Genomic DNA, 14,580 nt, shown 5'->3' with positions numbered 1-14,580 from the left:
TCTTGGTGAGATACTCTGCAGAGTTATAACTTTAAAGACCGAGCAAATTCTAAAGCACGTACTATAATAGGCTATGACTAATGCATAGCCCACATAAGAATATTTTGTATCAGTGACTATTGAGAGATGGACTCGTATTGAGGAGCTATTCAGCAGTAATATCAAACGATACGACTGAAGCTCAAAGTCACTATTAGAACTCCTAATATACAATAACTGATAATACTCAGGATTTCAATTGAAAATTAATTCCATCTTATTGATATCGTAGTAAATTGTTTGGAAAATTATCATGACAGATCCTTTTACGAGGTTTGTGATTGGTGTATTAAGCGGCTTCCAGTTGGGCTACAAAAAAAAGAAAATCAACAATTTTTTCAAATATTTACCAGGTGTTGTGTATTGCAGCACGATATTGATAATTGTCAACAATTATGATAAGGTGAGACGGTATGTTATTAACACTTATTACTCATAAATACAATACAAATCATATTTTTTTATTTATCATTGCATTTGTACGACATGAACCGGTGAACAGTGTCAAGAAAGTTGAGAGATCATTTCCTTGACGATATTTCCTTGTTGAGAGACTTTTATATCTATCATATTAAATTGGAGGACTATTATCATAAAAGAGATATTGAACAAAATATATATTATCTCTTACAACAAACTGTAATCCCAGAAGAGAGGTGAGAATGATTATTAGTGGAATAGATAAATTATCACAAAGATAAATAAAAATAAAAATCTGAGTACCCTTTTGAAAATTGTATACTCACAACATGTTTCGGCTATGATGCCATTATCACAAAAATTTATTCGTTTCCACCTTGAGTTTTGTATTTGATTATTTGGTGATAAATTGATGAATTTTTAAATCTCGATCTAATCAGATAGTTTCCGAATCAAAGTCCATTGATCACAATAGTTCCACTATTATTCTCTACTTTTTTAGCAAGGGTCATGGACTGCAATAGTTTAATAATGATTTGAAACTACAAAACAAACGAGTTCATGGTCCGAGATAGTTCAACTATTCTAAAACTACATCTTTGATAATAGAACTGATGTGCTTGCAGCATTATGATGATAATAATTTCTGGGAAATCGATTTTGTAACTAATTAGATGAGTGTTTTGACATTGATCGATGAAAGGTTGAGTGGATTTCGAAATTCCAAGCAAGTCAGCGATTCGATAGGATTTGTTTTATTGCGAAAATCTATGAACCATCTCTTGAATGTTCAAGTTCTAGAATGAGTTAAAACTATTTGTTTCATAATCTCAGATCCTTATCCTAGCATTAATTTGCTCCTTATCAGTTTTCAGTTTGAGAAATAATCAATCTTATGTTAAAATTCACCTATTTATTGCAAAATGATTTCCGTATTCCCAAAAAATGCCTAGATTCAATCGAATAGTCCCCTTACTTTATTTCAATTTATTTTCCAATTATTCATTAGTATTTTTTATGTGACAATTTTTGAAGTAAAGCTTTAGTGAATTACATACGACTCAATTATGCTTTATTCTTTCTGTCAAGACCTCAAGACCTTGTCATCAATTTTCTCACCATTGTGCTATATGTATCACAAACTATAGGAATTGGAAACTCACTGATCAGTTGATTCCATTTGTAGTTTTCCACAATGTATGATCATTTTATAGAAAGTTATAAATTTCATGTAAATTGCAGACGGATACTGCAGCATTCTTCTGCCTGGACCTGGCCATCAACCTTAACACCGTTGTGTTATGGTATCACTCGTTCGACACTTTCTGACACTTACTTGATGGCATTCAGTGTCACGACACTCGCTTCCGGTGTCTGGACACTCGTTCCCAGTGTATCGACACTAGTTGTGACACTATTTTTGACTACTGTTCCATGGTGACTGTGTTGATCGCCACAATCTACTGTCGGGCTCAGAAATGGCCAAATGGTTTGGAAGCCAATCGCGCCATTCTTACGTTTCTTGTGCGAATCTACTTCAATTTGATTCCGATTCTGTTCAAGAAGTTGATGGATTCTCTTGTATACAGGTAAATACAATTGATTCCGATTCTGTTCAAGAAGTTGATGGATTCTCTTGTATACAGGTAAATTCAATTGGTAACATTGGTTCAAATATGAAATCTTATAGAAATAGAAAGAAAAATAGAATCTTTAGTGATTAAATAATTCATAAAGGGTACTGAGATTTTATTTTTCTTTCTATTTCTATAAAAAGTAGCCCTATACAGAAAAGAGATAAATGAAATCTTATATCTTTTTAACCATTTGTATAAAGCCAAGTCCACACTGAACAAATGTTCGACATACATCTTCAGCAAACATGTTTGGTGAGGGGCTAAGGGACAAACATTTTGAAAATTTTGGACAATCATTGTCTGTCAAAAAAAAATTACTGTTTTTTCCAAACATTTTCAGTGTTTGCTGTAAAACATAAAACCTGTTCTCCCCACACCGTAGAGAGAATTTGTAAGTTCAAATTCCTCCTCATGGAGAATAATATTCTCATTTCATATCAAAACTGAATTCATGTTATTGAAGTACTGTTTTCAGCATTGTAATGTAATGCCGGGATGGTCTAGTGGTTAGGAGCGACAAACTTCAGTCTGCTAACATAGGGAATCTTGCTACGGTGGCACCGATGTTTTAGTTTCTTATAAAATCGCCCTAGCACACCATTGATTCATCCTCCGCAATCATTGAAAGGAAAAACTTGTACAATAGAACTAATTCTTTAATATTTACTCCAAGGCAACCGCCTATGCGAGGAGTATTCTCCAATATCTATGAACAGTAAAATATTGTTTAGTCATTATTTCAGTATAAATACTGTGGACTGGTGGAATAAAATTTTAAATTGTTTGCTTTATTCTAATTTATATTTTTAGATTGTGATTTGGTGTAGAAATTGAAATAGACATAACCTATATATAATATTTGGACATTTTGAAAATAGGTAAACTGAAGAAGTTTTGGGCATTAGCCTGTTTTTTCTTTTCCGATTGTTGTATTGTTTGTGCTAACCTGAAAATAAATGAAAAATAATGCTTATATTGACTCAACGGATCAAATGCGTAGTCTACTCTAAACGATGAGAGTAAAATCAGAGGTGAAATTATTACAAAGCTATAAAAATATAGGCCTATAGCACAGAATACAATGAAAATATATAAATTATAGGAGTTTTCTCTGCCTATAGTCACAAGATCCAATTCAAACCAACTCACAGCTAATGTGACCTTTTCAGACCCTTTCAGACCCTAATGTCACTTTTTTGAGGGTATGGTTTTCTCACCAAATAATAGCTCAGATCGGTCGTAGAGCGTTCAGACCTAGCTGTCATAAAAGTGACAGCTCTAACGAATCGAGTGAAGCAGTCAAACAAGTGCTGCCATCTTCAGGGACGCTTAGAAACTAGTTTCAGTTTCACGTTTCTTCAAAAGTGATGGCGTCCACGTCCAAAGCAGGTAATTATGCATATAACTATTTGTTTTTTCAAGATAGAATGCATTTTATAACGTGGAATTAAAGACCAAATTCTCCTTTTTCCAATGGTGTGTGTATTTTGATGTTTGATTGAGAATAAGGGTTTTTATAAGAGTTTGAAATACGACCCTCACTTTTATGAGGTCTGGGACTAGACTCTTTCAATGATACTGGTCCATCTAACCTGAAAAGTTAAAATCTTTTCAACTCAGCTGAGCAATCAAGAAACACAAAATCGGATTTGTATTACTAATTGATGAATGAGTTGTTGTTATTTTTCTTAATTTTGAAAATGAGCACTATTTTTCAAATTGGAATGATTGTAATAATTATTATTTCTCTGGTGGAAAGTCAACTCTGAGTTATCTGAATTTTGATAGTTCCTGTGATGAAATCTAAATTTGAAATCCATTCTTTGCTTGATGTTATTCCAAATTGAGAAATTTACAATATAAAATGCTTTATTTTCAGATCCTAATTTCAATCTCCTCATGGACGATGAATTGATATTGGAACTATTGGATGCATCTGACATTGAAGAATTAGAGGATGAAGATGATGGGGACATAACACAGGTTCCAGTCCTCCAACTGCTCTGCCACCTGATGACAGCTCTGATGAGGAGATTGATGAGTATCCATCACCTCCTGATTCGAACACTCCTCTCATTGAGCGAATCCAGCATCGCATTCGATGGAGACACAAGGAGTGGACTGACCCACAGCTGGAAACTGGACAAGAGGATGACCAAGTATTTAGTAGGCTATATCTTCTTAAAAAAAAAAAATACAAATCAGAAACTAAATTGATGAAATATACTGATGGGTATACCAGGACTAGATTAGATTCTAAGACCAAACCTTTTCTTTTGTTCCAGGTCCCAGACCTGTTGTATCCTGGACAGTATTCTAAAAAGTATTTTCCGGATGATTACATTCAACAAGTTTCTGGTTTCACTAATCAGTATTGCTTACAAGAATCTGGAAAGGTTTTAGGTACTAGTCCAAGTGAAATTAAGAAGTTGATTGGAGCTCATATAATTATGGGGACCATCTGCTATCCAAGAATAAGGATGTATTGGGATAGAACATACAACCTCCCACTCATTCCGGAAAGCATCCGAATGATCGTTTTTTTCTCTGAAAGTCAATCTTCACTTCGTTGACAATAATGCTGTGACAGATGAGGAGAAGAAAAATAGACTTTGGAAGGTCCAACCAATAATTACTACTGTACGTAATGCCTGCCGAGCCATCCCACGCACAGAACAAAATTACAGTGTAGATGAGCAAATGATACCCTTCACTGGTAGATGTCCACTCAAACAATACGTCAAAAACAAACCTAGGCCTGTTGGTTTGAAGAACTTTGTATGTACAACTTCCAAAGGCTTAGTTGTAGATTTTGAGGTGTATCAAGGAAAATCTACTCCAATGCAAGACACTGGTCTTGGTCTAGGCCCAAATGTAGTGTTGCATTTAGTTCAGACTCTACCACTGAATTCAATGTTATACTTTGATCGATATTTCACAACCATTCCTCTGTTGGATGCTCTGAAAAGAAAGGGAATATATGGGACGGGAACAATAATGACAAACAGAGTGAAGAAGGTTAATTTCAAACCTGATAGAAAAATGGTGATGGTGGGGGGGTAATTGATAAACACTGTCAAATTTGATTATTTGACATATTTTTCAGTAGGAAGACAAGAGGATTTGTTTTTATTTATGGTTTTTCACCCCCAGGTCTGAAAGGGGAAACGAAATGGAATAGAATAAATAATTTTCCAATGTAGGCTTCTAAGTGACCATAATGTAATAAAACCAACATGTTATAATATAATTATGTCATTTGGTACAGAACGATAGAAGCGAAATATAGATTTCTAACGGTTATAAACGAAGATAAAGTTTGATCAACTTCAAACTGTCAGAATTGAGTGAATGGGATGAATACATTATATTCATAGGGCATTATCGATTATTATTCATTTATCCGCAATGTGTTTATTGATATTTCCATTTTCAAAATAGATTAATATCGCTTTGTTTGTTACGGTATCTGAAATGATTGATTCAGCCACGTCATACCACATTCGTGGTGTTATTAATAAGGAATAGCTTAGCTAAGGATTGGCCTTATCTCTGAGGAATAGCCTTATAATCTCACTATCGTTTTTCAAATTCATGAGAACTTTTCCCTATTGAACTTTTTATTGGAATTTTACTATCGAATAAAATAGAATAAACATAGGCTTAAATCTGTGTTTCAATGTAATATCGATTTACAAATACCACAACGTGGGGAGGACGAACATGTAATACCAAGTTCTATTACGATAACTTGTGTGCTTCAACCACGTTGATATCTTTCAAATGTACTTTAAATTGTACAGTACCTATTAACATTGAGAGTTTAATCGTCTGGTGAGCGGAGAGTTCTTCCCTTGAAGAAATCACCTTTGAGGATCCTTGTTTTTACTAGTAGGCATTTCACCCACTAATGATCAAGAAAAGTGCAACAGTGACGAATTCATCAATTTATTCATTCATCATGATGAATTTTATCAATCATAATCATATTTATCAACACTGTGCATGATAGTCGTTCCACACGAAGAATATGAGATTTGAAAATTGTTCATATTTGATTTACTTTGATGAATTGCATAAGTTGAAAATTCCAGTCATTGAGAAATACTATGACCAATTAACTAGCTGATTGTTGTCTATTCTCATAAAAATCGCGTGCAACTACTGTACCGTAGTTGGAACTTGCAATTCGGAATTACTCTAGTCGTTGAAATATCAGAGTCATCAATTCAATGTCATAGGATATTTTTATTATTGGATGAGTAATTATTGTTCGTGCTCACTCATTGAACTAGCACTTCAATTTAAGTCTCTTGTTGTTGTATTATTTTTATTCTTGACTTCATAAATCTTCAACCTATATTTCAATAATTATAACTACTCGTATCCCTACTCGTAACTACTATTATGGATAATAAATTGACATACTAGTGTTATGTTTCGTATATCATAATATATATTACAGGTTAACAAGTTTGGAACTTCATGTTTGATGCTACAGGTTTTTGTATTTTTTTATTCAAGAATTTAGTAAGGTCTACTAGAAAGTTCAATTGAGAAGAAATACCAGAGTAGACTGCACGAAAATAGTTCAATGGAAATCGCAATTGTTCATGTTTTTAGACATAGCCAATATTCGTTAGGTGTATTAAAAAAATATTTATCAATAATAATTATTTTCACCTATTACCATAGGTAAGGAAAGTATTGCTTTCCGAAAAAATTAAGGTACCCCAATTTCTAAATTTCTATACGTTTCAAGGACCCCTGAGTCCAAAAAAGTGGTTTTTGGGTATCGGTCGGTGTGTGTGTGTGTGTGTGTGTGTGTGTGTGTGTGTGTGTGTGTGTGTGTATGTGCGTCTGTGTACACAATATCTCATCTCCCAATTAACGGAATGACTTGGAATTTGGAACTTGAGGTCCTTACAATATAAGGATCCGACACAAACAATTCCGATCAAATGCAATTCAAGATGGCGGCTAAAATGGCGAAAATGTTGTCAAAAACAGGGTTTTTCTTGAAAACGGCTCGAACGATTTTTATTGAATTTTGAAAAGAATCAGTGAGCATAGAATGAAAATAGGATGCTTTTCAAGGCATTTGAAAATTCTACTTTTGACAAACATGACTATTTCCTGGATTTAGTTCGTTTTGTAAAATTCCAGTATGTACCATTACTATTATGAACTATATGGTATTTGAGTTCCAACATAGAATCAGCTATTTTTCACAATCATTATTCTGTACTCTATATTATGTGCTTGCCTGCACAAAACTGAAAACTGAACAAGCAAAATAATGGATAAAGATGTATAAAATAAATAAAATGTATACCTCGAAGCTTCCATCAGCTGTACCTATATGGCATGCGGTACTGCCATTTTTCTGGTTGAAAATAAGATTCATTATTATGTATCATATTTTTTCAATTATATAATGTTCAATGAAATTACTTTTACTATGTCTTCATTTTATAAATAATAATAGCAGTTGATGACAAAAATTAGCTAGGTACTTGAAAAATTACACTGTTTAAAGACGGTACTTTGAAGAGTTTTGGTATAAAATCCTTTATTTCTCAATTTGAATTCTTTGAGAATATTATTCATTCTCAACTTCTGCTTGTTCCACAGCCTGACTTGTGGGGAACTGATTTTATCAAGAAAAGAATAACAGACTGGAAGAATAGTTTGGTTCATTTAAAACTCTACAAGAACTTAAACTGGATACTAAATTGAAATATACCAATATTTTGAAACTTATAAGCTGGAAACAACATACCGCATTTTTATATAAATATTTTTATATTATGATATTATGACTAAGATAGATAGTTGACGTGGACATTTATTTTCTTCACTATAAAAAAATTCTTCACTGTTTGTTTCCATCTGCTTTGTCACTTTTTTATAATATAAAAATATGATGACTACCGGTACCGTAGTTACAATAAATTAATTTGTCATAGTGAGTGAATGAGTTTTTTATTGTGAAAATGGACTGCTAGTCGTAATATTTTATATTTTAAAAGAGTTATATAAAATACTGGTATCAATACTAGCAGAAACAGCGGAGAAAATAATATAAAATTTAGTCAACGGAAATAGTACGTTTTGTCAGAAAACAAGCTATCCGAGATTAACATGATAATGGAAAAAGTCATGTTTGTCATATACAGAATCGAACAAGGAAAAAGTACGTTTTTTGAGAATCATCCAGTTTTTCCAGAAGGAAATAGTCATTTTTGTGAAAAATCGCTGTTTTCAACATTACTTTTCATATGGAAATCTTCAGTTTTGTGAGAAACTAATAGCAAATTCGGATTCGCCGTCAAAAAATCTATAGGATGTATAACTCAAAATCGATAATTTTGAAGATCACTTTTGTAGAGAAACTCTACAATAATTGCAATCTGTTTGCAACTGTTGATTCTATTAAATCATTCACTATGAAGAGATAGCAGACCTCGTGTGTCTCCAGCGTATTGTCCTGTCACCAGCTGGCTCAGATCTTTAAATAGTAGACTTGAAATGCGCGTGAACACTAGCGTCAGGGTATCAATTTTCATAACGGCAAGGAAAGTTGTGTGAGTGCACCACACCAGATTTTTTATAAAGTTAATCGACTCCCCATTGGTAACGTTCATCAACTCTATTACTCTAATAACGTAATATTCTCGTGTGGTCTACCTTAATACTCCCTTCTTTTATTTACTTTTGAACCCAAAATAAACTGAAAAGGAAAAGATTCTAGTAATTATATTAAAGTGAATAATATTACAGTACTTTAGAATATAATATATTATCGTACAATATAGGTGAAGCTCTACGATTGACCGTCATTAATAATCAAGGTTGAACTCTGTCACTAACCCAGACTACGCACGCTTAAGTATTCATAATAAATTATAATCGTCATGACAACCGTTGAACAACAAATGAAGATGAACCATGAACGTGCTAGTAAATAACAAACCCGAATTGGTAATATCATATTATATAAGGCGAGCAATTTCTGTATTTTTATATATTTATATCTGCGGTTATTAAATTTATGTTCAACGGATCTCGAAAACGGCTCTAACGATTTTCACGGAATTTGGAACATAGTAGGTTTATGATATAAAAATTCGATTGCACTAGGTCTCATCCTTGGGGAAACTCGCTGAACGACATTAAAAGGATAATTCATCCTTGGCTGAAACAGCTGTGGATAGTAAAAAAGTGAGTATGTGAAAAATCAAAATATCGCATCCACGAAATCCATAAGTTGGCATATATAGACAGCTGTGAAATATAAACACGATCATTTTTGAGAATTGTGTTCTGTTTATCAATAAATAAAAGGTAGAAAATTTATCAGCCTAGAATTGATAGGCTATCAGTTTACCAGAGATTGATGATGGTGTAACAACTAGAACTAGTAGTAATCCAGACTGTTTTAGTGAATCTATCTAGTCGTTTTCTTTCAATATGGATATCTACCACATCACTTCCACCACGGTACTGGATATTATATTCACCAGTAGTTATGGAACTTACGCTTCTCCCAGTATCCTACTGTATCTGATCTATTACGTCTCCATTATAGCCATATTTCAAAGACATACTTGAGCAGTGATCAATAGGAACATCTAACGAGGTAATTAAAAAGTAATCTCAGAGCCAAAATCTATTCACAAGATCTGCTTTAATATGCCTCAACAACCACAACAATATAGCAGCAATATTGAATTGAATGTTTTTTCTTGTAAGCTTGTAGCTGGAATTGATGCCCACATAAGCACTTGGCTTGTGTGTGGGTAATGAGAAAATAAAGGATATGTGATATGAGAGCTGGTACTTGAAGCTTCACGTCGAATCAAAACTTCCAAAAAATAATATAGTACTTGAAATTATGTATAGTATAATATTAATATCGTATTTCATAAAACTTTGAAGTGAAAAAACACTCACATTCTTTGATGTGGCGACGTCCGTTTCGTGCTGATATTGCACATTTTCAAGCCAAACAGAAATAAAATATAATAAATAATATTATTATTCATATAATAATAATTATTTATATAATAATATCATAATGATACGTATTTCCTCATCCATGTATATGTCTCTGTCTATGTATATGTACATTTATATATCTCTAAAGTTTCTGAGATCTGAGATCTATGAACTACAAGGCGATGAGGATTCATTATAAAACGTTCTATGACAATGGATGAATTAATTTGTATCACTTTTGCATTTCTTTGGCAAGGTTCAACCACCTATCAGCCAAACTGGAATTGGCGGCAGCTAAAATTGACGGAAATGTAAACGATGATCAGATATTGACATGCTACGAAGCATACACAGGTCTCGTTGATCTAGTAGAACTGCTGAACACATCCTTCGGACTGCAAATGCTCTACTCGGCCATTCTGCACTTCAGTTTGGTTCTGATGTTCATCATCGACACTCAGCACCTCTTGCTTTTCGTCAACTTTGTCTACATAGCTCGCCTTTTCTATACCATCAATGCGACCGCTGATAAGCTGTTGAGTGCTGTAAGCTACAAAAAATATAATAATTTTTTTTACAGGGATAGTAGTCAAAGGTACACCAAATCGAATAAATATATTTCAATTGATTAGTGATTTCGATAATAGTCCAGTCAAATGTTCGTTTTTCCGGAAACAGCCCCGAAAGATTCTTCTCGACGGTTCTATATGTAGGCTATTATGGGGCGCTGAATTCGAATCTGAATTTGCTAACACGCTAGAGGGCGGCTTCACCCGCAAAATTTCGGACTTTTCTATATTTTTCCATTTAATCTGGGAAACTTTTAGTTTTTCGAGAAAAAGCATTCTCATTCAAAATCCAGGATAATGAATTTTCCAATAAGTTGAATGGTCGTGCAGGACTCTACCGTTTTTGGTTCCGGAGTTACGAATTTTCAAAATAGGGGTGTTTTCGAGGGTTTTTCAAAATTATGCAAACCTACCACTTCTACCCTATACAACTTGTATCTTTTTCCATAATGATGAGAAACTTTACATCACGTGAAAGAAGAAATTATTCTGAACAGGATTCCCTAGGAATTTTCATATTGAGTAGTTGTGGGAGGGGGAATACACCCAAAAATAGAAAATCATGTCCTACAGCCAGAATACTAATTTTTCAAATATAAAGAAAATAAATACAAATCTCAGTACCCTTTTTTTAAAATTTAATATTTTATCACGACATGTTTCGGTCATTTATGCCATTATCAAGTCAGAAAATCATACAGGAAAGAGACAAACAAATTTTTCATTATAATACCTTTTTAACGCCTTCAAAAAAAGCATATTTCGGTTGAAATCATCTCACAAGGGTTGTTCCATGAGAATCACCCGTTAGATACACTTAATTTCAGTATTTCCTAGTATTATGGTTCACGCATAAGGAAACATCAAGGATCAAAACTTTGAACACATAACTTTTGACAGAATGATCAGATCTCCTCGTACTAAAGCTCATAGCTCGGCAAGGTAATTCACAATCATGTATCATAACTGAAATTTGATCAAAAAATAGGAAATTCCTTCTTGAGTGTATTCAGCCCATATTCCCATACACAAAAAATGGCCAATTTCTATATTCAAAAATGTGTATCTCGGTAAACCGGGATGATAAAAGATGGTTCTTAGTCTTGATATGAAGAACAGAATCTCTTCTTCTTTCATGTTAGGGTAGGTGAATGATTCTTATAGGGTAAGAATGGAATCGTGAAGTAAGATACCGGTACGTTTGTTTAAAAAATTAAGAAATCTGCGACTTTTTCATCATTGAGTCCCAAGTCTCACTTTATTTGATACAAATCTATATAAGCCTGAGCATCATGCTTTCTGGGAGCTTTTCAACTGGTGACATTTTAAAAGTTCTCTAAAAATAACTTTGTTAAGTTTATTTCTTCAAATTGAATAAGTTTGCAAAATAAAATTAGGCTATATCAAATAAGTCATGATTTTGACGATATCATAATGAATGTATTTTCAAAATCACTTGAATTTATTTTCACTCAATTTGGAAATAGATCTTCTACAAGATTTTTCAACTTTAGACGCTCATATCACAAACATTAGAATGATAGTTAGATTTTTTTTTAAATATGGAACTTCATTGTATCCAAATTGAAGTACTTCTAAAAATATAATGTCACTAGGAAAAAGGTTAGTGGTGCTCAGCCTCAATGAATTCAACTCTTCATAAGCTTATTCAATAAGATTCTTTTGATTTTCAGAGTGAATCGAGTTTGGATCAGTTATCAACAAATTGGCTCCATGGTCTATCCGAGCCGACCCTTTTCCAGGTGAGTCTAATTGACCGAACGTAGTGAGGTCTATGTTACAACTCGGATTTTATTTTGACTGTCTGTATGTAACGCGATTACGGCCAAAAGCGTTGATAGAATTCGAAGAGATTTAGCAGATAATATAATATAACTTTTTCAACTGCGCGTCGATGTATACACAAGGTTTTTTGAAATTTTGCATTTTAAGGATAATATGAAAAGAAAAGGGATTCCTCCATACTCTGATTTTACTATATATATCACCTACATCGAATATGGGATTAATCAGACAGAATTATTCATAATCAATCAGCTGACAAGTGTATTATTCATTGCATGCATTACATAGATGTCTCGCCGTGTCTATTTCTATAAAGGTAGGGTTTCAATATTTTTTATGATACGTGCCCATCAGTATCAATATTCTCACATTTGAAAAACAAATTTAATAGATGATTGAAAATATAATGAAAAATGAACTAAATAATGATAAAGAAATTATAATATACTTGATTGAAAAAAATTGATTTTAAAGTAGTTGAGAAAATTTTTTATCAAATGGGAAAATTATCACGAAACTGGATAAATTATTGACCGAGCGAATTGAGGTTTAAAGTAGAGCGTGCACTAGGTCGGTGGAGCGGCGCGGAGAATTTCCGACCTGGAATAAAATACATGTGATCAAGTGTACCTCTGTGCACTAGGAGCGCGGCGCGCAGCTCGAAAAGTTTCTGGACTTTTCGGGGTCGGAACGGCGTCGCGACGCGTCGCGCCGCGCTCCTAGTAGTCCGGGCGCAAATGTCATGAATGAGACACTTCGTGGTCATTTTTGAGTAACAGCCGTGGAAGATGTCTCAATTTCTTAGGTCTAGCATAATAAGAATCGTGATGATGATAAGTCGAAATCACAGGCGAACACCTCGGAAACAAGATGGCCGCCAAAATTTTCAGGGTTTTGCTATATCGCTTGTATTTTAATAACCGTTTAAGATATTGAACCGTTTTTCCGAACGAGAATATTTTCAAAATCTTCCTCTACAGTTTTTGTTATACAGGTTGATTCCTAATTATAGTAGAATAATTCAATACGTGATAGTAGAGGTAAAAATAAGAAAAAAATCATCATAAACATATATCCATAAACGCTTCATTAGCGAGCTATACAGATTACAGAGTGAAAGATTTCGTCCGGAATTCAGTTCCTCTGGTGAAATACACCGATGCGTAATTGCTTGGAGACTAGTTTTTGAGAAACTTATGCTGGATTCATATGGAAAAATATGTTTTTCTATTTCTAGGGCCTCTCGTACAATCCTAACCCGAAAATCTTGAATGTTTACTATTTTTTTTTCAATCTTAAAATTTATTCTGTGACCTGTGTTTCTTTCATATGGTTGTAAAGGGCTGAAGTGGATTTTTTGTTTTTTATGTTCAAATAGGATAGAGAATGTGTTCAGCCGGGATAGAGGAACACAAATTGAACATAAAAAACAAACAATGAAAAAATGAATTTTAAGAATTCAAAACAAATAGCCAACATTCAAGATGTTCGGTTCAGGATTGTACAATAGGCCTTGGAAATAGAGAAACAAGGGAGCCTTAACAAAAGAGATGACAGTACAAATATCTCTCCCCTTTGGAAAATCATTCTCAACACACAGGAGTCAGTGTAGCTAAAACTGCGCTTCAAGGATGTCATTTGTTATAATGGTGGAACGTAAGCAAGTGAGTGAAACTACTTATTGGTTGATATATTAACACATATATATAATATATATATATATATATATATATATATATATATATATATATATATATATATATATATATATATATATATCACAAATAGATTGAAAACACTTACATTCAAACGAGAATTTTTGGGGGCTGGGCCCCCTTTGTCAATCAACCAGGAAGTGAAGTGCAGATTTGTGAATGCAGAAATCTACATTTCACTTTCTGGTTGATTGACGAAGGGGGCCCAGCCCCCGAAAATTCTCGTTTGAATGTAAGTTTTCAAGTGTTTTTAATCTATCTGTGTCGTGTTGTGACATGGATAGATTGAAAACACATGAAAACTTACATTTAAACGAGAATCTTCGGGGGCTGGGCCCCCTTTTTCAATCAAACAGGAAGTGAAGTGGTGCAGATTTGAACATTCCAATGGTC

At 33.5% G+C, this 14,580-nt stretch overlaps 1 protein-coding gene across 1 annotated transcript in view; it reads left to right on the top strand.

Annotated features, from left to right (window-relative positions):
* Positions 1 to 2,065: 2,065 nt before the first annotated feature.
* The window catches only part of LOC120352418, a 31,456-nt gene continuing 18,941 nt past the window's right edge, over positions 2,066 to 14,580 (top strand). Inside the window, exons 1-3 of the mRNA XM_039432807.1 lie at positions 2,066 to 2,105; positions 10,354 to 10,642; positions 12,361 to 12,429. Of these exons, the coding sequence (XP_039288741.1) occupies positions 2,086 to 2,105; positions 10,354 to 10,642; positions 12,361 to 12,429 (378 nt within the window). The 5' untranslated portion in view covers positions 2,066 to 2,085. The remainder of the gene's footprint in view (positions 2,106 to 10,353; positions 10,643 to 12,360; positions 12,430 to 14,580) is intronic.

Source organism: Nilaparvata lugens, chromosome 7 (assembly GCF_014356525.2).
Source record: "Nilaparvata lugens isolate BPH chromosome 7, ASM1435652v1, whole genome shotgun sequence".
Lineage (NCBI taxonomy): Eukaryota > Metazoa > Arthropoda > Insecta > Hemiptera > Delphacidae > Nilaparvata > Nilaparvata lugens.
Note: the sequence above shows the minus strand (reverse complement) of the source record. Positions and strands in the feature narration are given on the sequence as shown.